General features: G+C 45.7%; 1 protein-coding gene across 3 annotated transcripts in view; it reads right to left on the bottom strand.

Moving 5' to 3' along the window:
* The window catches only part of LOC105569269 (serine/threonine-protein phosphatase 4 regulatory subunit 1-like), a 122,218-nt gene extending 96,859 nt beyond the window's left edge, over window positions 1-25,359 (bottom strand). For 2 of the 3 annotated variants that reach the window (XM_012025607.1, XM_012025609.1), the window contains exons 1-2: window positions 10,875-10,905; window positions 4,562-4,748 (exon numbers count right to left, since the gene is read on the bottom strand). In XM_012025607.1, coding sequence (XP_011880997.1) covers window positions 4,562-4,748; window positions 10,875-10,890 — 203 coding nt within the window. In that variant the 5' untranslated portion in view covers window positions 10,891-10,905. Of the gene's footprint in view, window positions 1-4,561; window positions 4,749-10,874; window positions 10,906-25,221; window positions 25,267-25,350 lie in introns of those variants that run through there. The other variant, XM_012025608.1, reaches the window with a different exon arrangement.
* Window positions 25,360-25,700: the final 341 nt, after the last annotated feature.

The following is a 25,700-nucleotide window of genomic DNA, read 5'->3' as shown; positions in this document are numbered from 1 at the left end:
GTGTTCTCTCTCTCTCTCTCGTTGCTTTACGTCGCGCAATATCATGCAATCGTGGTGCTATTAAAGGTGACGTTACCGAGTCGTAACCTTCCCAATCTTCCTTCCTTAAACGTGAGTTAACTCTTTGTCTAACCGAACTCGCACATATCATGCTAAAGTATTAATTCGATATTGATTTACGATTATTACCAACATTCTACGCACATATCTACGCGATAGCAATGACAAATGGTTATTTTTGCTAATTGAATTCGTACACCAACATCATAAATAATAAAACTGCATGCATAATAAAACACAGCGATTTCTTGGAATGGTAAATAATGTTTGTATAATTTTTATTTCCGCCTCTTTTACGAATTGCCAACTGTTCTACTTCTCTAACAAGTTAATTTGTTATGCGACAATACGCACAATAAACGAATAAACAAGTAAATAAATGACATTTCCTAACGAATAATCCGCAATTCCTCATCGGGTAATAATTTTGCAAATGAAAAGCGGGAGTGAGCGAGCAATGGCGGGTGAAGAAAAAGCGGAGTGTGTGACGATTGGAAAATGATGCCATCTGGCCCGAAAGCTGTGTTCACACTGAACAATGTCCGTATTATCTCCGCAGTGGCAACAGAGGCACGACATGGCAAATATTCGACGGTCGGGATCGACCCGGTCATCGTCGGACCAAATTTCGTAGTTTCTGACTCACATCAACTAACAGAGCAAATCGAATTCGTGGCGTGCGCGTTAGAGGGCTGTAATCTGCGATAAAGGATTTTCGTGGCCTACCAACGGCGATTTATAATAAAACTGGAATCCGCCGTTTTGTAGCGTCAACGCTGAGTAAAAGTGCAGCGATATTGTTCGCCACTTTCGAGCGGTTTTACGGGGAAATTACTTGTACGTAATGCTCGACATAAATCGTACGATTAATGGATATGGATGAAAAATTAAGCAAATAAAATAAGTGCCTTGTCGATTGAATTTACATAAGCGGTTTTTACGTAACTCACGGATTCATAGGGGATGAATCTCTAAAGCTCTCTGGCCAAGTATTGAATTTCAACAAGCGAAGAATGGAGATAAATTTCACTTGGCCGCTGATAGTGCCGTTAAAATGAAATTGTAAACGTATTATATTTGAAAGATCAGACGAGTAGAAGAAAGAGAGAAAGAAAAAGGAAATGTTTTTTATCTTCCCCCTCTTAACATTCAGTCGAGACGAGATTAAAGAAGCGTCTTTTCGTTCTGACAAACAGTAGTAAATTTTGTCAATTATTCAGATTTTGAATTTCTCGGAAAATACTCAATCTTTAATACAAAGTTTCAACGTAAGACTGATACTCCCCGCATAATAACTAATAATAAAAATCGTAAAGTTGCGTAAACTTATTAAAATGTTGCGATTGCTTTGACGGGGAGGAACATTCCCGTATATTTCCGCGAAACTTTCCAGACAAGCGATGATCCTAACGTAGGAAAGGAGCGTAGTAAATATAGCGGAAAAGAGAAGGACGGGGGAGGGCGTAGCAGGAAGTCGGAAATGTGTCGAAATGCCAGAACTCGTTAAAGTATCGCGCCCACACGCTTCGGTCCACTTTCGGCGGCGAGTCGCGTCGTCCTCGGCGGAGTCGTCGTCGTCGTCGTCTAGACTCCTTGCAGACATGACCTAAGGCCCAGATTAATTTTAGCAGTATTTTGTTTCGTCTGCCGGTCGGTGTACCATCCGGACAAACCCGTCGTGTCGACCCGTCGCCCCTCTAACCCGTTCGGTATTCCGAAATACGCCGCGAGCGTCAGTCTAGAACGATTCTACTCGCCCATCGGTAATTCTTACTTCTCCGAAAAGAGACCGGCCAGGTCGTCCCGACGTAACGGATAGTTGGGTTGAACGAACGGCGTATAGCGCGCTAATGGCGTATAAGAACAAAGAATCTGTGTTGCACGTCGCGGGTTCGCGGGCTCGCGGGCTCGTACGAATTTTATTCATGTCATCTGATGTGGTATATTCGGGGTAAACACGAGGATTAAAGTCAAGCGGTCACGTTTAGCGTTAAGCGATGCGAATAAAGATCAAAGTGTCAGGAGGATATGCCTTGGCGCGAAAATGCTTTCAAGATAAAGAGATACGCCACGGGGTTTAATATTAGCTCGCGTGCGCTCTTACCGTGTATTAATTTTTTACGTGGAAAAAATTTGTGAATTTAATACCACGAGAGCTCCGCGAGGGAAGAGCCCGAGTGTGCAGTCATGCCTGCGATACTCTTCGTTCTCGCTCGGGAACGTCTTGGTTTCCGACGTTAACCCGACGTCACCCGGGCTCGTACAAACCGGAAGGGACTGCACGTGGAGCCCCGCGACCGCGTAATATGCGCACGTTATCCCTAACCGTGGGTAATCGGAAACCGTCCAAGAACGCGCGCGAGCGGTTACGAAATACGCCTTTAATTACACGCTGCGGCGTATTGGAGAAAACGTACCTACGAGCGATCCTCAAGACGAATCAAGTCAATTTCAATATCTTTTAACTACACCCGAGGTATTATTTCGCGAACGCTAGGTGCGTTAAACCTTGGACAATACGAACCAAGACGGGTTTCTCTTGAAACTTTGATGCATCTTTTCGTGGAAGGCTCGATTGTGTTCGATCGCGTATGCTAATGTTCTTAGTACGGTCTCGTGCATGGACTACGGTTTGCGAAAAAACAACGGCGGTTTTACCGGCGACTGGGGCAGCACGCTATTTCCGCTTTTTGCCTAGGTCCACTTAACCGCGAGGCGAATCGAAAACTCTTCTACCGTACAAGATTTAGATTTTTCCTGCAGTTATATACGCGTAATAATTCTGGGAATTTTTAATAAGGTCACAGAGATTTTCATTGCGATAACCCAGTCGGCAAAATACGCCAAGACTTGGAAAATTATTTTTATGATGAAAATACTTGCTCGTCTTGCATTTCACCTTAACCAAAATTTTATCTCATCGAGACTGACAATTCTAAGAGAATTCATATCTACAAATCTAGCAAATTATATATGCACAAGTATATAAAAATTTATTATAGTAGTTTCAAAGAAATATGATAGAATGTCGAGAGGGCGATGTCTGCGCTTTCTAACGTAAATAAATGTTTAAAAAAGGGCTCTTTTATTTTGATATCTGCAGCCACCCTTGCAGCGATTCCTTAATTTTGCAGTGATAACGTCCACGGTGACCTCGTGTTTGCGAACATGGTATACTTGCTTCAAAGTTCGCTCATCCGAGACGCGTCCGAATGCCCCGAACGAGAGAACGGAGACAAATGAAGAAAACGAGAGAGAGAGAGAGAGAGACAGATAGGGGAAGGGACGGCATAAAGGGTACCGCGGAGAGAAGGAAAGGGGGATGGTCGCACGTACGAGAAAGAGAGCGAAAGAGGCCGGATGACGATGACCTCAAACGAGGCGCCCGGCAGTAGAAACGGCGCAGGGAAGGGAGGACGCGACGCCGCGCGCCGCGACGCTGACGCACCGTGTATATTTGGCTAGTCCGCGCTCACTACGTCCGAACCGTGCATAGCAGCTTCTTCTTCTTCTCGTAGTAGGTAATACGTTCGGGCGAATTCTGTCCACGCCGATATGAGCCGTCGGGCGGAAGGGTACGAGACTAAGAATAAGCATTTGAAGAAATTGGGAGAAAACCCGGCGTCGGAAGTTCGTTAAACTCACTTGGCAATTTGCGAGGAAGAGACTTGATGAAAGGGAACGGAACGGTTTTCCAGTAATTGACGTTCGGTTTCGTTGAAAATTCCACCACCAATATACCGTTTATAATTTTTATATCTGACGAAACACACAATCTCGTGAAATAAACTCTCCCTCCGAGTATATTTCAGTTTAAATTATTCTCTGATCAATTGTAAGAAAAAGAAGCGATATTGCGCGTAAATATAGTAATTACTATTCAGTTAATCCAGTCATTATCACGCCCTGTTGTAACTAGCGCGGTAGTAGTTTCCTAAGTGGCAATACCGACCTATCCACTTATATCAGTATTATGGAATTGTCGTGCGTGTTTTACCTACTTTGTGTAACTGCGCTCACGTGCTTGCTATAATTATACTGTAAATACAACGTACACTCTTTTCTATATCTCCAGTCATCAGAACAACTACTGGACCACTGTAGTATCGAGCGTAAACGAATGATTGATTATGAATTATCCAATGCGTAATCATGAGACTGAATAGAGAGGATGACGGTGAAGCGCAAAATAATGACGGGCAAAGCGGAAGGTATAAATGCTGTTTTGCATAGCGACACATCGACGTAATCTACGCTATGCGTTTGGACCGATCGACAGCGATCTCTCGCGCGATGGTACATACGCCGTACCCTCGGTCTTTCCATGCGAACGTCACGATCGCTGAGAGGTAGCTTCCGTGGTGTTTCTTTATTTAGCTTTCCATTATACGGCCAACACTTGCATATTTCCGTATATATCGTGAAGGATTTGCCAAAGCGAGAGGAACAGAGTCATACACGACACAAATGACGGACTTGTGGAGAACGAAACGTTACTCACCGGTCGAAGCTCTTTTCCGAGTTGGCGTGCTGCTGCAGCCGGTTGATTTGAAAGAGCTGTTCGTCTCCTCCGCCCTCGTCACCCCCGCCCCCGCCCCCGCCTCCGACGTAGTCCCAAATATTGCTTCTGGATTCGTCGGGGCTCTCATTACTGTCATTGACCTCTTCGTCATCCTCGGCTTCCATTGCTGCAAAGACGATAAATTCGGAATTAGTCACATTAAGTATACGGAGACGCGTGGAAAATTCATTTCAATGGCGATAACGCGACATCTGGTGCGATTTACATATACTTTTTAAATTAATTTCAGCAAAACTCTACTATTTCCCATTTCGAGAGGCGCGCGCCTACTCGAAAATAATCTATCGGAAGAATGGTCTCTAACAAATCGTCCACGTTGACCTCGGAAGAATGACCGAATCGATTGTAGACAGATCGTGCGCCCTTCCGCCCGTATAATTCCATTTCTTTTTATCCGCCATGAAGAACGAAGCCACCGGCGGCGGAGGGATCGGCGAATGTAACGAGTACGATGGCAGCGACAGGTGATGCGATAGCAGCGAGGAAACGATTCAAAGGAGAAGATATCACGGACATCCCCGAGACTTTGAACGAGCTCGCCCCTACTTAAATCTCCGCTCTTCCTATCCTCTATCTCGCCTGCCCCGCAATGCCACCCTTTACAACACTCGCAGTATTGATTTCTATCGATCTCCTTTTCCCATTCTACCTGTTTAGCCAAGTTACGAAAGGCAATCAACTAGGACAAACAGTTACCGCGCCACACATCATATTCAATTGGGTTAATTCTTGCACTTGTGCCAAATTTTCATATTTCTCTAAGGCTAATACAGAAGTCACGCGATGATTTCAAACAAACAGATCTGCTTATTTTTAAGTAAAATTGTATTTGCTTAAATTTGATATATCTTGTTATATTAAATTAATAATACGACAAAAGAGAAATGTAATCATCTGCTGTCGTGACTGTACAATGAAATATTTGTCAATCATAATTTGAGGGTAATTTCGATATTATGAACAGAGAGAAATTATAGCAACAACTGATATGTACTTGCGTATTTACAGCGTAAAAAAATTAAATTATACGGACTTTAATCTCTGATCATTTGTGCAAATTAAATATATTCCCCGTGGTTAATAATTATATGATTTATCCCTTAATATTATTCTTGGAATCTTTCTTTAAAATATACATTATTTTCGCAATGAAAGTGTGACTCCTTTCTTCTTCGATACCCTTAAAGAATATACGGTAAAGACGGAAAAAGTCAGATAAAACGATACGAGTCGCCTCGGCAAGTTATCGAAAGAAGATGGAAAAAATACAAACAAGAAGAAAGCAAACCCAGCACAAGACACCGGAAGGAGAATCGATATATCGATTTCTCATCTGATATTTTTGCCAATCTGATCGTGTTGGCTCTCTTTTATCGCGAGACTCGGATTTAGGCAACTTTTCTGTCTAAAACGAGTATCCACCCTTTTCGATACTGTTTTCTTCATTGTATAGCACGTTTCTTGCTGGGTGTACTCGGTCTTTCAATATACAGGCATTACCGACCACAAGCTGCTGCCAAAAACTCATTTAAATCGCACTCAACGCGCCATGCGGACAAAAAATTGGTCTATACTCTAGCATGAATTGAAAAGTATTTCTGGTTCTATTAACTTAATCCATAAACTGTTACTTGTGTCAAACAAGTGTTTCTGTTTCTGTCAATAATCTATTTCTTGTAAAGAGACAAATGAGAAACATGAAATAAATATTGTTTTCGAGAAGGAATACTTGGAATATGAAAATAGTTACTTCTGTTTCGCCACATATTGATATTTGTGCACCATTCGAGTGTATTTCTTTATAATAATTAGGAAGGAAACTTGAACATTACCGTTATTCTCTGTTTGCAAGCGCTCTCTGAGCCTACTTTGTCGACAAATTAGTGAAAACTGATGAAACAAGAGTATGCCCCGTATCGAAATAAATACGCAATAGTATTTCCTCAAACAGTACAAAACCGGCTGAGAAGAATTTATATTGTGTATTTTTGCAACTAAAAAAAGTTGCTCCGCGAATTACGCCAATTGAATAACCTGTGTACTTGATAAAAAGTAGAATCTTTGAATTTTACATATAATAAATGTTTAATATTATGTAAAATATTATTATTAAAAATTACACAACTAAAATTATTATAATGATACGAAATAAAAATAGAACCGATTACAAAATACATCGGTGACAAATTCATGCGTGAGAGAGAAAGAGAGAAAGGGAGAATTAGAGAAAATTAAATTTATAATAAATATATAAAATAATTGGATTAAACTCGTGGAAACTGTCTCTCGTTTTTCGCGCTTATATCAACCTTTTGTCATTTTCAAACAAATGATTCCTTCCCCCGCAGCATCATATTAAATTTGAACGTAAATGATAGTCGCAAAATGAAAACAGTGTCGTAATTATTGAATTAATAGTTTTTAATATCTGATATACGAATGAAAGAAATGATCATTTTGCCATGAAACCGCGCATAGTCAATGCGTAGGAAACCGGAGCCACCACCTTGTGCGTTATCACGCTTTCTCTCTCTTTAGATTTCCCTCTCTCCTGCGACCTTCGGAAAGTTCTCTCCCCTTTGCTCCATTCGTATTAGGCGCCACGATTGGGCGCCAAATGACGGCGACCGCGACTATGAGGGGTGCTACCAGAGGGATGAAGATCGCGGCACGCGGAGGGTGAGAAAAGGGGAGACGGGGGAGGGAGAGAGGGAGAGAGCGCGGGGGGATGAACGAAAGGGAATGAGAAAGACAGGAAATGTGTGGAGAGAGCAGAGGGGCGTGGCAAGATGAATGATCGCAAGACGCGGGAGTATTGATCTCGGGAACTGTACTCTCTCTCTCTCCCCCTCTTTCTATTCTCTCTTCTTCGTATATACGGTACATCTCCCCTCGCCCGCCGGTAGTCTCCTCTCTTCCGCCCTTGCTTCGTCCGTTCTATCTCGAGTTCTCTCTCCCGAGGCTTCGCACCCCTGTACCGGGGGTTGGGTGCCACGGCGGTTGGGTTCAGGGTCATGCGTGCACCCCCCTCACTCTCTATCGGTCTGTCTTTCTCACCGGCCTCTCTAGCTCGGTTCTTTCCGTCCATCCTTCCTTCCTTCCTCTGGCGAGGGAGAGGTCGTCCCCGTCTGGATCGAAGCCGGAGAACCTGGAGGAAGACCCTTCTCTCGCGCGCCTCGATATATCCAGACTGCCTAACGCCGACCAGTTTCACGACCACCGAGATCTATGACACCTTTGTCGTTCGGTAACGTAATATGCAGTCTTTCGATAAACGTTCTTGGTACCCGTAAAATAATCACTCGCGCAAATATGAAAACTCTGCGATAAATCTGATAAAACGACCATGATAAAAGGATCTATGTAAAATTTAATTTGTCGCAATTTAAGTAATAATAATGAAATATTATTAGGGATGCGTGAGCGCAATTTGAAAAAAGGTTTGACAATGGTGGCGTACGTTGTCAGAAATATTATGATAATTATTAGAGTGAACATACCGTTATTTTCTACAAAGAAAGCACTGCGTATCATGAATTGTCATAAGAGGGGTTAACACGGTCACTGCTATTCATTGTTAGTAATAACCGAAGTACGGGGTATATACGGAGGGCGAAGCCGACAAACGTGACAATTTCACGAAAAGTAATTACTGCCCTCTTATTCCACAGTTATTACGATGAAACGGCGCCCGAAAGGAAGCCATCCAGCGAGCACCTTCATTATTTTTATAAAACGTAGAAACGCTCAAGGATGTAGATTAATATTTTCTCGGTAGTTGGCCGCTTTGTAATGGAGATGGCATTTTATCGAACTGGTGATTACCATTTTAATTACAATCTTGTCATGTTATGCGACGCGAGCAATGATCGAGAAAATAAGCTCGCACGAGCGTATAGCAACTTTTCAATAATTCATTCAAAGTCACAGTTTCGCGGCAATTTATTAAAATGGTCTAGGTACGAAAGAAATTTCAAGTTTGTTCTCGGGCATTGGAGGGTATTTACGGGGAAATTGTGAAAAGAGTTTAAGGAAGTAGCTTAGCATTGCATTACAATGTAAGCACTTGTTCCTCGCATGATTCGTGATTACCCGAGGAGGCATATAATCAGGAAGTACGCGGCAAATATTTCCTTTCCGCAGCGGCGCACGAAACTCGATGAGTGTCACCACAATGTATCGTAATGACAGGTGGGCACCAAGTCCAGGATAATGATAGGCTAAACGAACCAACGGACAGTTGGCGAGCGAAAGTCTCTTCTCGCGAGGAGTAGAGTCGCGAGTTTAACTTTGGATCGCGTTTCGCTGAAAAGCGAGGTGAGCTCATATGTATGAAGGTATCGATGCAGCGGCTCGTGTCGATGGTGAAACATTTATTATTCAGACGGCGTAGCGTATTCTCTCCCTCTTTCTCTATCGGCAAATGATAAAATGAAGTCGCTTCTGCACTCGCCAATATCGGACGACTGTAAGGCCTCATCGACAACAAGCTCGTGTCGACTTACGTCAATTTAGAAAAGAAGGTTTTTAGATCGTGGCGCTGCATTACTTATTCACGCATTGATCTCGCGTACCTCGTTGGTTATACCAGCTTAATGTCCTTACATTAAGTGTGTACTGTGTGTAGGAGGTAAACGTATATTTTACCAAGCGCCTAAAGACACGTCGATAGACACACGCGCTCCAACGTCGTCTTCTCACACGGGCGTGTAAAAGTTTCTGCACATCATTATACGCCAATTACAAACGGATCCGCCGTATCACGAGAACTGTGCTAATTGATACAAGTTCGCGGGCTCTCATTTATGCAATATTAATTGCATTCCGACGATAGAGTCGTGACGTCAATCATCGCCGCTCCGGTTGATCGAATTTCACGGTAACGTCTATATGCGGTATTAATATCATTCCCAGAGACATGTTCGATCTTCCATTCGGGAAACACGTCGTACCGCGAAAGAAACCGATTTCGGCTAATTTCAGATAACATGCATTCATTTTATGATAAAACAAGGAGAAGAGATTACAGAAAAGCAATAAAAACATATAACTGTTTCTTTTCATTCAAAATTAAATTTTCTAATCGACAGAAAAGTAAATTTTCGTTAATAAAAATACATGTTGCTGGTATCTTACTATCGTTAAAACATCTCGTACCGATCTTCTGCAAGCGTTCGCCACAGATAAAGACACACGTATTTATTAAACAACCGTAACAAGTAAAAAAAGCAATGATATAAGCGACCATCTTCATCGCAAACTAACCGAAAATATTGGGACATAATAATAATATTTGTCAACGAAAGAGATTAAGCTTTAATCATATAAAAGAAAAGGCTCTTCTCTCTCTGTATCGAGCACTGTGACCACGAAATATTTCACAGCGGCTCTTCTCGCTTTCTCTCTCTCTCGCAGAAACTTTTCGCGAGATTCTTGATAAAAAAAGAAAGAAGAACAGGGGCAAGAGGGTGCTTTTTTCCCCCGGAGTTTGGGGAATCCGGGCGGTACGCGGGGTACGCGGAATTCCTTGTGTGGGACTGCCGTGCTCTCCCCTCCCGATCCCTCGTGTACCACCCAACGTCCTCGGCATGGACGAAGGTAGCAGGACGAAGGACGAAAGGAAGAAGAAAAGTGTAAGGAAGGCGCGCGGAGATAGATCAATAACAAACCATTATGGACCCTCCGAGACTGCGAAGCGAACGTCGACGACGATTCGACGAGTGTTTCCTCTCGCGTAATACCCGATATTTGCCGCGAGATATCTCACCGCGCTAATTACACAACGTATTCTCGCCAATGAGGTAGACTCGTGGACGGATAAAAAGAGAAACTAGTTAATTAGGTTAAACGATTAATAATAAATGAGCGAGTTGAATTTATGACGGGAGGACGAGTGGCCGTTTCATTTTAGATTGAATCGTTCAACTTTTCCAACTTGCATCGAAAAGCAGTGCGCGCAGCTTAATTACATCGTTTTCAGTGCATTAATTTCAATAATGAATAAAAACTGTTGTATTACAGAGAAAAATAAAAGACGTCCGAGTCCTGCCTCGCGACATTTCGCTCGTCAAGCTCCCGGAATGATGACGGCGACAGTAAAATTAAGTGGACAAATGATGGATTAACGTCGCGAGTATCGATAGCGCTCTTCCGCGAAACAGGTAAATCAATGGTCGAATCGTCAGCCGCAATTATCCTAACTATAGCCAAGGAAAAGCGAAAGAGGTCTTACTACGGGAATGCGCCATCACCTCCGCCTGCGTCCAGGGTAGCTTTCGGGTATATATCCAACATAACGATCGTTGAGCACCATAAAACATATTCTACGCCGTATTTCGACAAGGGCGCGCACTCGAATCACGCACACATCACATTTTCCGCAAATCGATTCGCACGACGACGAGGATCACTACTTTCAGGCGAAGAGCAGGCCGCGATCACTTTGGCCGGCGATGACAGTACGCCAAATTCCATCCAAGGTCGCGCGATCAATGACATTTAAAATCTACTTGCAGAGGTGGCCCAGTTCCCTAATGAGGCAAACTTGTTGATGGTGGACGACGACAAGACTGGCCAGCGACGAGATCGACGAGTAACCGGGCATTTTCCGACATCACTTGGCCGAAACGGCCATGCGTGAGGCTGCCCAAACGCATCTCTCGCCCGCTTCTCGCCTTCTCGCAACGACTTCTCGCGAGAACGTGGCAACGAGAGGGACATTGTTCGCGCTGATATTTTTTCCAAGGAACCGTCTCCCCCACGTCGGTGTCGCGGCGTCAGCCATGCTGAACCCAAATTTCCCTCCACGAATGCCGTCTTGGTAGCCGCGAAGCCCGTCCTCGAGTGCGTGCCCTCGGAATTCCGCCAATCGCCAATTTACTTCTCTTCGTCAACTTTACGCCGCGTTCCTTTGCGATGCGCAACGCGGCAGCGGAGGCCGGCGGCTTTCCGACACGCATCATTTAACCCAAGATCACGCATCGCGATCATTCGTCATCGGGATTTCTGTCGTGTCCCGATACCACATTTTGCTACTTATCCTTTTTTTCTTCCCACGACGACGACGAACACCTCGCGAGTGCCAGTCGCGACACGCCGGTAGGACGAGTATTACTCGCTGACGATGAGACCGACGAGACTTGACCGGTGCGTCAAGAAAGGAAGAGGAAAAACTAGAGAGATCCACGACCGTTGCACTTGTCGCGCGCACTTGGCTGATTTTCACGAGTTGGTCCTGCTCTCCCTCTCTCTGTCTCTCGCTACCGGCGACTCGTCGTCCCCGAGAGCGGACGACGACGACGACGTTTTCGCCGACGACGACGAACCGGACATTCCGCGATACGGAAGAACGTGGCCCTACCGGCTAATAAATCCGCTTTTAACGTGGCTGCCCGACGTACACGCCGGGTTCTTGCCGGCTCCACCAAAGGCACGATCGCTCTCTGCGTGTCGATGCCCCCCCATCCCCCTCCTCCACCGCGGCTTTGTCCCCCGCCACCCCCAGGGGCGGATGGCAGCGACGCAGAGCGCCGTCGCCGCCGTCCCGAGCTGACGGGGGCGCCACCGAGCGGCACCGACGCCGACGCCCGCGACCGATCGATAGCCGCGACCGGTGACGACGACGGCGACGACGACGACGACGACGACGACGACGACGACGACGACGACGGCGTAGAACCCCCCCAATCTGTTCCTCGTGTTCCTCCAACTCGGGAACGATGTTCCGACGCGGTATTTCAAGATTCAAAGAGGCAATCGGAGGCAATCTGCCATGAGCTTCATCCCGGATTTCGAAAGCGCCGGCATTTGGAAAGAGTTATACGTGAGAGGGCCACGCGAAAAAATTCCATTTCAAACGTTCTCTCCGATGGTCGATTTTTAGACTTGCTCGGGACTCTTGTATGTTTCACGCGCGAAAAAGAAATAAAGACGAGGACCACTACATTTTCGGAAACAGAACGAGTTATTTTGTTTCCAAGATTATTGCAGCATCGTGTCTCGCAAACGGTCTTCCAAGTGTACATCCATACCCGTTTTTTTTTAAATTATGGAAGACGCTATATACGATATCTTATCGAAACTTAGAGAACGGTAAATATGTCTCCGAGATCTTTTAAGCTTATCTTATACACGCTGCAACAACCAGCCAATTGTCCGAGTAAAAATGGACGGTATCGACGTGTTGTATATTTTCGTATACGAATTTCGTATACAAATGACACAGAAATGTTTAAACCGTTGTGTGAAAGAAAATAGAAAAAATGCGTTACGTATCGGGGACTTGCTCCTCGTACTCGGCGGCATACGCATCGCGAGTAACGCGAACCGGACGAAGGAAGTAGGGGAGGGAGACGAAGGAGGAAAAGACACGGGAGGCAGGGGAGCGCGAAAATGCGAATGCGTGCGTGCATGCGTGCACGTGTACCGCGCCGGGAGGTAAACGTAGTACGGAAAGGCCGGGTATGGTTCGAATGGCGCGGAACCGAGAGAGTGGGAGAGGAAGAGGAGCCGTGCGTTAGATAAGAAAAGTCATCGCCGGCCACTGGTACGTCCCGCGCTACGCCGTCATTCATTGATTGCATCGTACGCCGCCGTATCATACGCTCCGCGCCGTTAATGTTCGCCGGATAGACCGAAGCGGAGCGGACGGGACGAGGATGAAAGAGAGGGTGGAAAGCGAAAAATATGAGGAGAGTACGCGATTACAATACGTTTTCCTCATTTGGCTCTTCCGTTTCTTCCCTCCTTTCTCTCTCTCTCTCTTTTTTTTTCGTTCCTCGCGTTGCTCCATCAAATGGCAGCCCGGCTTAACGAACGATTGTATTTCGCTTCTCGTCACGACGATTAACCGTAGATGTATTATCACATATGGTAATGGTTATTAACTGCGGGGGATTACGTCCCGCAGTAGTAACAACGCGGCGAGATGGTACCAATTATAATTAATCGCTCCGAGAAGTGGTTCAACTTTTTCGTTATTAGAGATACGCGGATTCTCAAGTCTCTAATCGACATCGTCTACAGATTATATTTATTTTTTATGGCTAATAAACTGTAGCACGACTGTCAAGGCAATAAATACAGGGCGCTTAAAAAAAATGTTAACTTATACGGAAGTAACTTCACCCTAAGAAATATGCCTCGGGGCTCTGGAGACCGCGCGGCGAAGATTCCAAGAATGTGTCGACAATGATGGTGCACAAGTGGAGACTCTTTGAAGACAAAATACATTTGTTACCACGATATCTCGGGAGAGTTGTGTTTTTCTAAAAAAAAAAAAAGTTACTTCCGTATAAGTGTCGACACTTTCATTTTCACGCCACTGCCACACGATTTAATCACTAAATCCCACAAGCAATTACGTACGATCTGTTTACATTCGGTTACAAATTTTTCAAATAAATGAAAAATGTCGACATCCGATATTTTCGACAGAATTATTGGAAGCAGCAATGACATTTTGACGGAAGGAAACATGCCGTGCGGCCCAACATTACCGAGGGGGAAAAAGAGGGTAAACGTGGAAAATCTTCTCGCGGCATTAAGAACTCGCCTGTGCGAAAAGGAGTGAGAAAAACATGCTTGTCGCGTGCTTGCGTAATGACAAACATTCAGGAAAGTATAAAAAAGAGAGAGAGAGAGGAGGAACGAAAGATAAGTCATTATGGTCAATGTGCGTGGCCACGTGACACACGCCAGACAGTCAGTCATTCATTGATAGTATCATAGTATGGGCTGAGCGTATACACGTTGCGCAGCTCACGGCACGGTACGCACGTAAGCTCGCGTGATAGTCACGGGCAGAAAGAGACGTGACGACCGCAACACTTGGGAGGGAAGAAACGATCCAAGAGAAAAGAGAAAGTACTCTATGCGTACGGCGAAAATGAGTAGGGGGTGCCGCGTTTTATTAACGTAGTGAGACGACGGAATTAGGAGAGGGGGAGCGAGAAGAAATTGGAAAGAACGGATTGAAAAGACGTATGCGTGACGGATGTAAATAGCGTTCTAAAATTGGCCGGCGTGTAACTAGTCTCGCGGCGCGTAGAATGCGCAGAGAAACAGCGTAATGAAACGCTATTAGCAGCGGCTTTGATCTTGCGGAGAATACTAATTCAATGCTGGTACCTGTCAAAACATTGCGTTTATCGAGACTGAATGGATTTGCCAATTTAGAAGCAGGGTTCGGGTGTTGGTCGAAAGATCAATTACGCAGAATATACAAAAGTAACACAGAGGATAGAATTGTCGACTTGGCACAAATTGCTGGATAAAATAATTTCACGACGGGGCTGAGAAGGCGATTTCGTGCTTCGCGATCGCTCGCCGATTCATTCCGCGAGGATACGATATTTGGACGAATAGGTAGGTACAAGCTGGCGTTGCAGCAAGCCGGGCGGAAGAGAAGCGGAAACTGAAAGGCAGAGGCAAGAGGATACGGGTCGTGCGACTTGGATGCGCGTATTAGTACACGCGAATACACAGGGAACAAGCGGAAAAAGCGGAAAAATCGCAGCCCGTGCAACTTCCTACGAATTACCCGCGATGCGTAAACGCGCAAAGACGTTATGCTCGCGGAACGGAAATATTTCTACCGTGAAAAATCGTGTTAATTCCTTTCCATCTGGCGGCCTAAAATTAGACGATGATGCGCCGAGCGTACACATTCCAGCCCCTATTTTTAAATTGCCATATATAACGCGTTTATCGCCCGACGAATTACAGACCTCTATCGGTCGATCAAGGCCCGACTCAAATTTTGCCAAACAATTATTCTATAATAATGCGCGAGACGCTATAAATAACCAATAATTAACATTTTGAATTAATTATACCGGCACAATTACAATATCATTGCATTTTACTTCATTTATTATTCAGCCACATCAATTATACTTGTTTTTTGCAAATTGAATCCGAGATATTAGTTATCGCATTATTTGTACCAAGTATTTACAAACAGTAACACTCGATCGTAATCGCGGAATTATATGTACGATGATATATACGCCGAGAAATACACGATAGCGGACGAACGTCTGGTTGGTCGGTTAAAAGGCGGATGAAAATGCAGGCGAAGACGAGTTAGGAGAAATGTTGCTCTAATTAAGCGACGTAAGTTTATTAAACCCCGGGCTTAAAATAGCGGACGACGCATTACCCAGGAATGTAAGGGCAGTCCGGTTTTATTGCCAGTCGAGCCCTAAGATTAACTCGCACGAACCCATTTTGCTCGGAGTCTCGCCTGGAGAATCGTTGGCGCTACTCGCCAGAAACAATGTGCTCTCATTGATGAGCCGGGAAACGACGCAAAATCGATGCCGCGCTCCTCTCTCTCTCGTGTGAAAGGCGAAAAATTAGAACTGAACGATCGATCGGCACGATGGGGCGTCCGTTATTCGGCGGCGTAAAATGGACGTATATATTCGCGCGAGAAAATGGGGGTAGAGCCTAAGAAACGATCGATTACCAGTCGTGTCTGGAAATTAGGTTGACCGAAGAACCACTAGAAACATCGGAGCTGGTGACTCTCGAAACGTGAGACAAGAAACGGTGGAAGCGATAGAGACAGTTTGACAACGCACGGTCGACAGATATTTCAAACGAGCGTACTCGCGAGGAAGATTAATACTTGCGAGATATCGTATCAATGTCACAATCCCGTTAGTCTTTCAATCGACATCGTCCCTAATATAGAACGGATGTTATCAGCGTAAATACTCGTTTCGTGCGAGTATCAAAGGGACGTCTTCAGCCGAAGATTGTCAAATATCGAGCATCTATTTTATCAAATAAAATTGCGACGAATCGTCCAACTTTGTTGGGTAATTTTTTAACTGTATGTAATTAAAAGAGCGATCAATTTTCGGCGATGCAATTTTCTTCTTTACTCAATTACAATAAACTTTAATCAAATTTTAGTTTGGTGTCTGATTAATTAAGGTATACTCGAGATGAAAAAGATGTTAAAAGAACATCAGCGAGTAGAAATAAAAAGTTTCGAGTCCTGATTCTTTTTCGCCGCATTTCTTTTCGAATCAAGGAATATCGCGCTTATCTCTTACTTATACACGCCTCCGAGTATCAAGTCTTGCGCTAAATCGACGTTGACGATGCGGAGTAGAGAAGTATCAACATGGAAGCTGCGACCGCGAGGGTCAGGATTAAATATAACCATGGCTCGGGCTATTTATAAAGATTAACTTGTTGGCGAGATAACGAAGGAGGAGATGGAGACAACGGCGCTAAATTGTCGCAACAATTGCGCGGGAACCGACGGATTCCGGGGCGGCCGTTCCTCGTGCCGCTTTGAGCTTCGACCTCGTTCTCGTCTCGAATCGTCGAACGTCAATCGTACATGTACATACCGAGCGAAAACAAACGATTACATATAATACCGACTATCACACATTGCCGTCACTTGACGTAGAAATTTCAACGTTAAATCGTGTCTTGCACCATTAAATATTAAATTTTGAAATATTAAATTAAAAAGATTTGACAATTTATGTTTTACTTTGAAGAAAATACAATTTTATGTCATTAAGACATAAATAAATTGTTTTGTGCAACGTGTAGCTTTCGCGCTTGATAGTCATAAAATGAGTAAAACGTCAACCGAAGATACGAGGGTAGAAAAGATCGAAATGTTGGTCGATAAGCACTGGTTCCCCGACACTACGCATTACTCGAGAAATATATGATAGCGGAGAGGAATACGATAACGCGAGAGTTTGTGCACCTGGAGAGTGCCGTCGTTGTTCCGCGGCAACACGCGGGAGAGCAGAGTGCAGCCTGGAATTTTATTTACACTAAGCATTCATACACGTGGAACAGGCGGGATCCACGTGCGCATACCGAAAAAGACGGAAAAGGAAGGAATGTCAAACTCGTCCATAGGAAAGTCGGTTACCGGTGTTTAACTACGCGATGCTTAATCGTACGAAGAGTGGCAGAGACGGAGGCAAAGAAAAATCCTTTCATAAAATTAGATATTAACAAAATATAGAAAAGTTTTCAAGCGTATGATAAATTATGCAATTTGCACTTATATATCAGTGAAATATATGTAAATTTTCCAATCTCTAGACGTTCAATTGCGTAGATCGCATCTACTTTGAAGCATATTAAAGTTGAAAACATAATAGAGCACCTCGTATCACTCGTGTGTGTCGGTATACCGGCACGCGTGAGAAAGGAAAAAAAGGAGGGTACATGGGGGAAGTGAAGATACGTTACGACATATTCCGTCGTTATCTCGTTCCCCCCTGGGAGCACCTGATAACACACCGGTCATACACGCGCCCGTCTGTACGACGCATTTTATTCAGATGAGAAGAACCGTACTGTTCGCCCCCCCATTTCCATTTCTACGAGATTTGATTAATGGGACTATCGACCGTCTCTCGAATAAACCTATCGCCTGCGAATCTCGCGGATGCATTTGCGCAATTATCAGAACGCGATAAAAGTTTGCGAGAAAGAAGCTTTTGTAATGGGCGTCTCATGAGACTTGCAATACCAAAGGACGATAAGATAAATCAGTGTCAAAGTTTTCAATACAGACTTGTATACATATTTCACATGGAGAAAGACGTGCTCTTATTAAGATAATCGATCACCTCTCGCATGAAAAGTAGATTAATCGGCGTGAAAAAAAAATTTGCGAAATATATATTGTCTGATACGCGAGTTCCGTAATTCTATGAGGCAAATACCAAGTTTAGGTGGTGCTGAATTGAATCCTCGTGTCGACCAGGAAGGAATGTCGCAGATCGTAAATTATCCACGAGGGAATGCTCCATGGGGTTTACGCAGCTCGACGGTTTTAGTCCGATAAATGTCGAGGCGCACCTTTGATGCGGCGTCCGCTTTGAAGCGCGAACGAGCGACTGAATACTCGAAAGTGGGGAAAGCACATCGGTTTCACAGGGCGGTTGTCCCAGTGCCCTCGTGCGCGATGGAAAATTAGCGAGATTGTTTTTTTTTCCCCACTCTCCTCCCTTCCTCCGGCCGAAAAAGGGAGGAAAGGACCACCGTGGTTTTCCATCGAACGTTGCGCCAAGGCCATACGAAAAAGAGGGACAGAGGCGCAGGGTCGGAGGGTGCGTTTACATGGAGCTTTTCCGTTTCCGGGATATCCATCGATCCCTCTGTCAGCGGTCCTCGTAACCCAATCAAAACTTTCCCCTTCGAAGCTTACCTATCCCGTTCCCGACCATCAGGTGAGGTGCATCGTATACGTATTGCGCTCCGCAAAGATCTTAGGCGAGATCTCCAATTCTATGAATTTATAATGACCGGATGGCGGAAATGTCACTTAGTAGAGGCTGACAAGGTGAAATTTCTGACGAAAACCCTTTACGTTGTTTCCGGGACAAATCCGCGCTCGCTCGAAGCGGAGGACGGCAACTTTTCTGGTTCGCATAGTTTATTTATTTTTAATTTGCTCTCAAACTAAGCCGGCCTCGAATATATTTACTCGCTTAACATGCTCCGCCTCCGTGTCTCTTGTATTTATTTTTTATCTCTTGCGAAACCGGTCGATATCAATTTGATGCTAAATTTACGTGTTTAATTTATAGTCGAGTTATTTAAATAAATAAACAATGCACATAAGTTTTCGGGTACAATCAATATTGGTCTCGAGACTTAATTAAAGTATACGGCAAGGTAATAATGTCCCTCGCAGGAAGACGCGTCTCGTGCCATTTCCACGGTATCGCGACGGCTCCAAGACAATGACATCGGCACGATTCCTAAACGGGCGCTTCTGGAAACAAACGGAAGGGGAGACGCGTTGTCATCGCGGCGATGTCGCATTCTTCCCGGAGATCGGTTCGCGCGACAGAACGCGGAAGCGTTCTACCAGAAAGGACGGCCGTTCGTTGCCCGCGCCACTTGTCATCGTTCTCGTACGTCCGATCGCGGATTGTATCATTTCTTGCCGGTGTTCTCTGTCTTACGAAGAAGCACTCGAAAGGAACGGAACGGGATGCCTCGTTGTTCATCAAGAAGCGAAATAAGTACGCGCGACCGCGCGCGAGCCTTCGGGAACGAAAAGTTGTTGCGAGCGCACGGAATTATCTTACTGTAACAAAAATTGCCACCGAATCTTTTTGCCGCCTACAATTTAAATGGATCTTTGTTTACGACCGTTTACAACTTGTGCGCCTATTTCGAGTCTGGTGTTGAAACCAGTACAATTTCGACACGGTCCATTTTCGACGCTATAAATACGAACAATCATACTTCTGCTCCGCGAGTGAACGTAGAAATTACTTTGGCATGTAGCATTAAAATGTGAATGCACCGAAACTGCATTTCATTCAAGTTGCAACTATGGTAAAGCTTATTTAAATTAAAGTTAATTTATTTTTCCACCATTTCTTAATTGTTAATTGCTTTTGATTGAGGGAAAGAGTACCGAAGAGTAAACGATCCGATTAGCGAATGGACGGAAGTAATGTTCGATTAAGCGGTAAAATAACTGGACTGAGAAAGAGGAGACGCTAGACGGAAAAAGAATAGCGGAGATGGAGGGAAGGTGGGCTGGAGAGCAGAAAGGGATGGATGGGCACCAAAGCTCACGCCTGTTTCTCCTTGCTCGTTAGTCACGGCTTCGTCTTTATGAATGGGTTCGCTCTCGTGGCTTTACGAGAAATCGTACTATCTTCACTACCGACGGCCTCTATCCTTTCTCTCCGTCCCTCTCACCGCAACAGGGTGTCGGGCACTGTCCTTCTTCGAGGGGGAGGAGTTGGTGTCGCGCTATTACAGTCAGAATGGAAGACGGCCGCGAATCGATATTTCTCGCAGTGGGCTCGTCGACGACCCCGGCGAGAACAAATTCGGGATGCCGCCGTTGGCGTCTCGCGAATAATCGGACGAGGCGAAGCCGAGGAATAGATATATGGCCGTAAAATAATCAATTCGATAACGGACCGAATGGCTCTCCATCGATTATTGTTTCTGCCGGTATCTCGCGGATTTCGTGCAATAAAACAAATTATGACCGGTTTAGCGCGAAACCTTCGAGCCTCGAATTACAACAATTTTGTGAGAAAATTCGATATCACAGCTCAGCACTACGTGTGACAATATACGAAAATGAAAAAAACACTCTTCTACTTCTCTGAAAATAGATTAATGTCACGAGGCGCACACGAATTTCTCTTAAGTCGATCCCTTTGAGAATATCTTTTATCACGCGCTTCTTATCGCGAGCTCCTCTCGTAGGGGCGCGGTCGGTCCTAAATAACTGCGCTTCGTCGTGGAAGGAAGTGCGGACGCATAATCGAAGAGCGAAATCCTTTAATTAACCCTAAGTTGGCGCATAAATTTTTGCACACGGTACAATCGTTGAATTTAGTATTTAAGAGACTCCCAGATAAAGATGGAGATTCTTTTGAAGAAATCTTAAAGCGTTTCGTGATAGGAAATGCTGACACAAATTTATATCAAAATAGTCACTGACATTACGAACCGTACAAAAGTTTTAACGAATTAGAATAACACGAACGTTTTTATTAGACCTCTGACTACGATTACATTTTAAAGTTCTCAAATATTCTATGCAAAAGCTGAAGAAAAAAAGGTAAGTATTAGCCACATTGGATTCTTTCTCAAACACATTTAATATTGTTTACGAATTTAACAACGTGATACATATACGCCTTTCTGCATGCTGGAAGAGAGGCTCAGGCATGCCCTATAACGAGAAGACGTAGAAAGGGTGCACCCGAGAGAGCGAGAGAGAGAGAGAGAGAGAGGGGGGGGGAGGAGAGGGGTCAGAAAAGAGAAACGGAAAAGAGAAGAGGGTAGAAGGCTCCGGTTGGGCTCCGCGAGAGAAGATGAGGGAGAGATTGGAATGGTATTTGAGGAATGTCATGTAATAATCGGCCGCCATTCGATCGTCCGTTTCAACGAGAGACGGCGCCACCTCTCAGCTCGGCCCGGCTCGTTTCGGCTCAACTAAATCGCGATGACGACGGAGAGACCGGACGGAGAAATGTTGACATATCCTAGTTTTTATCTAGTCCGAAATGATTCGTGTTTGCCTAGTTGAAAACGTCCGGACAATTTTTTCCGTGCGACGTAATTTTCTTGTGAACATAATTGTTTGAGGATTTAACGAAATTGTTCTCAAGAGAATTGGTTACAATTCGTTTCCGGGATTTCCCCGTTCTATCCTTGGTAAGAGAAAGAAATTGAATGGACTCTCAAGTTTAACTTACAGTAGGTATGTGTAATTTCAAACAAACGACCGACTCGTCCTTTTTTCATTTACATTGAAAAATGGTTTCTAAAGAGATTAAAACAGGTGTCGTCTACGATCCACCGCGAGACGCCAAGAGAAATAAATAAAAAAAGGAGAGAAGGGGGAAAAAGAAGTATGCAAACGCATCGCGAAGTTGGTCGTCTCGAAAGGGTGACGGAGTCCGGTTTTGCGATACGGCGGGATGTCTACTCCGCGTACTTAGCTAGTCTCGAATGCGAATTTAATAAGGTGAATAAATCATTTTAATGTAACGCGCCCATACGTAGGCATCGGAAGGGCGACGGCCGACGAAAGAATAGAAAAGACTGACGCGCGCGGGAAAAGAAGAGGAAGCGAAGGAAAGAGAGAAAGAGAGGAGGAGGGAAGAGAACTGGTATTTTTGCGTTCGAGCACGTCAAGGGGTGCGTTTCGTGTTGCGATTATAAAAGCCTAACCCCCTGGCCGCGTCTAGACGACGGCGCGTAGTCTTCCTATCAAAAACAGACCACCGAACCGAAAAGGCTGAAAGGGCAAGGAACTTCACGCAATGCCAAGAAATTAAAGTTTCTTTATACATCCGCCTATACTCGTTCCATACCCCGTCTCTTACCCGCCCCTCATCCATCCTCATGTCCGGTCGGATAAAGTCGACGTTACGCGGCGGAAAGAAAAAGATATCCCGACGAGACGTCTGAAAGAAGAGCTTATAAAAACTTGATGAATCGCATCAAGAAATGGTAGACAAATTAGAATTATGTAAAAGCCAACGAAATGAGGCCGGGAAATGTTGTCATCGTGGACGACAACTGAGTCATCATCTTCTTGTTCATTTTCTAGATATATTTCCTTAACAATTATTCCCTGTAATTTCCTTTTGACAAAACGTGACGTTTCGTTGAATCATTGATCAACGAAGCTACCCATTTCTCTAAGAATATCTAAATTTGCCCTCCCCTTGGCATTTCATAAATTCGTTTAAGCGTTCATTAGAATAAAACGGGATGAGAGCGAACGCTAAGAGTTAGCCGCGAATAATCGGGGACCATTTCATCAGACGGATGAAAAGCGGGAGTCATCGGTGCTCGAGAAAAACGTCTAATGCAGTAACTGTCACGGCCAGTCACCAAATAATTTGCATAATCGCGATCGATTACCGGCAGTTACCATGGTTGCCACGGTCATTGCCGCGCAGCATTGTGTAGCACAAAACTCCCTCAAGCCGATACACAACTATTCTTTTTAATTAGAGAGAGAGATATATATATAAAAAGTAACTGTAACTTTCGCTATCTTTCATTCACATGTTTGTAATTTTTAATTAGTGTCTGGCTCCCATTTTTCCTCAAAAGTTGGTCGCATTCGTAAATCATGAATCTTTTCCTCAACAGTGAACTCGTGAAATGTGAAAATTTTCATTCACAAATGTTGATGTTGGTTAATGAAACTTTTCGCTTTTCACGGGTTTACGCTAGAGAAAAAGACTCATGATTGAGCTCCTGAACCATGTGGGTTCGCTAAATCTAGACGACTGCACGGATTAGTCATCCCGGTGGGATTTCATCGATACGTCAAACTGAAATTTTTCGGCATCGAGACAGTACAATCAATAGGATTGCACGACAACTCGCGCTGACGATGACTAATCGAGGAAGCCTTTTAATAAAGATTCTCCTTGTCGTTAAAATGAAACTCCCTTCGTTACATGCTGCTATACTTGTCACAGTAAGAAATATTGTTGGCGCGAAACGTCCTCTCGATCGCTTCGATCTAGATCTGGGCGTGCTTCGGCATCGGAGAAGGTTACTGATCCGAATACTTGTCTCTATCTAGACGCGCTTAGAAATATAAGCGGCGCGGAGCTGATAAAACGGTCTCTGGAATGCAAGATAAAGGCGGCTAGGACCAGCTTGGTCGGCGCCGACGGAGAAGATACCCGCGAGAATGAGAGAGAGAGAGATATGGAGGACCGAAGATAAATGCGTATACGTGTTCCCCGAGCGGAACGAACTCGAGTTCATTATGTGACGCATAATCATGAGACAAATTATTCGCGTTTGACTAGAAAAGTGCCTTGCCGGGATCCGCGTCCCTCTCGGCCAGCCTCGTTGCGAACGAGCGCAGGGAACTCGGGTGCGGGTTTTTCGGCGATCGCCGGCGAGGACTGGCGAGGACCGGCGACCCCTTGATACAGCCCTACTTACGACAGATGGCACTCGCAAATAGACGATAGAACGAGGAACCCGAGATCAGTAACCCCGATAGGGGAAGGAATCGCGCGCGCGCGCGCGCGCTAACTGCGCCGTTTTCTTTAATCTGCCGAGATGCCGCCACTCTTCGTGACTCTGACCTTCGTCCGAGCGCCTCTCTGCGCCGCGAACACACTGTATTTTAGACGTCGGCGAACGGTCATTACGCGTTTTCAGTTATAATGGTATCCACATGCGCCTTGTATATATCAATCATATATTCGACTCTTGTTTCTCATCAACGAAATTGAGGTTGCTCCAACGTATCTTTAACGGCGGATTAAGATTGCTATAATTTTCAGAAATTTACATTTCCACGTTGTCGACCTAGCTTGAGTGTTTAACCGCGCGGGGTATCCCGAGATATTCAATAATTTTTAGAAACGTGACATGCATCACGATCGTGCCAAATCTTTCGAGATTGTCATCGATCTGGCGCCGGTGCGTTACGTTCACGACGCGAATCGCAGGTGGTCGCTCCGACGGAGATCCAGTTTCGAATTCGACTGCTTTTCCTTTTCGCCGAAGCACAACATTCCTTTTTTTCCCTCTCGTCGAGATAAACACGGCACGACGCGCGGCGCGGCGCGGCGTGGCGTTGCGTTGCGTTGCGTGGCGTGGCGTGGCGTGGCGCCCCCTCTCGACCGACAGAACCGCCCCGTGATTTCGCGAAACGCGCTGCTCCCCGCGTCGCGGCCGTGCCGCGCGGGAGCGGTCGTTCCGCGCGAAAGCCTCTCTCTCTCTTATGACGGCCGGAGTAATCGCGACTCGTCTCGCGCCGCGGCGGCGGCGCAGCGCGATCCTAACCTCGAAATCCGCGGCGGGGAGCCGCGTCGCGCCGGAGTGACGCGGCGCCGCGACGGCCCCGCGTGCCGCTTGGCACGCGCGCACGCGTGCCCGGAAGCACCTGGGGATGTGACGTACCGCCCGACGGAGGTTCGCCGCGCTTGGAATCGGGCCTTGCCGAGTCCGACAACTCGGCTCGAAGTCGCTCGGTCGTCGCGCGCGGGATGCGACCGCGCGCCGATCGCCCTCGCTCGATACGTGTGCGCACACGCGCGCCTGGCACTCACCTTCGTCCGGGTCCTCCGGATCCCCCGTCTCGATGTAGGATATATCTGAAACCCACAAGCACCACGGGTTAGCGGAAAATCCCTCGTGTTTTCGGCGCAGCCTCGTCCCGTTCACAGGCACTCACTCACCCGCCATCTTGCAACAAACTGCCGCGCACTCGCGCGGCCGCGCGCCCAACCACCTCGCCGCGAGAATATCGAGACTCGATCGATACGATTCTCGCACTCGCACCGCGCGCGTCATCGCGAGATTCCATTTCGCGCCAAGCCTCGAGTATCTCCGAGGCGATTTCGCGCCGAACGCGTGAAAAACTCGGGTATTTGTACAGGCGCGAAGAGACGCGAGAGTAAAATTGAGCTCGGTATACCGGCGCGGCGGTGCGGTGCGGCGCGGCGGCGCGGCGCCGCGCCGCGAGGATCCTGGGGTATCTCGCTCGATTTACGCGGCTCGGTGGCTCGCCCGACGCGTCAGCATCCAT

Source organism: Vollenhovia emeryi, unplaced genomic scaffold (genome assembly GCF_000949405.1).
Source record: "Vollenhovia emeryi isolate VEMERY1.0 unplaced genomic scaffold, V.emery_V1.0 DF939125.1, whole genome shotgun sequence".
In the NCBI taxonomy this organism is placed as follows: Eukaryota; Metazoa; Arthropoda; class Insecta; order Hymenoptera; family Formicidae; genus Vollenhovia; species Vollenhovia emeryi.
The sequence above is the reverse complement of the archived record's forward strand: the minus strand, read 5'-3'. Positions and strand labels throughout refer to the sequence as shown.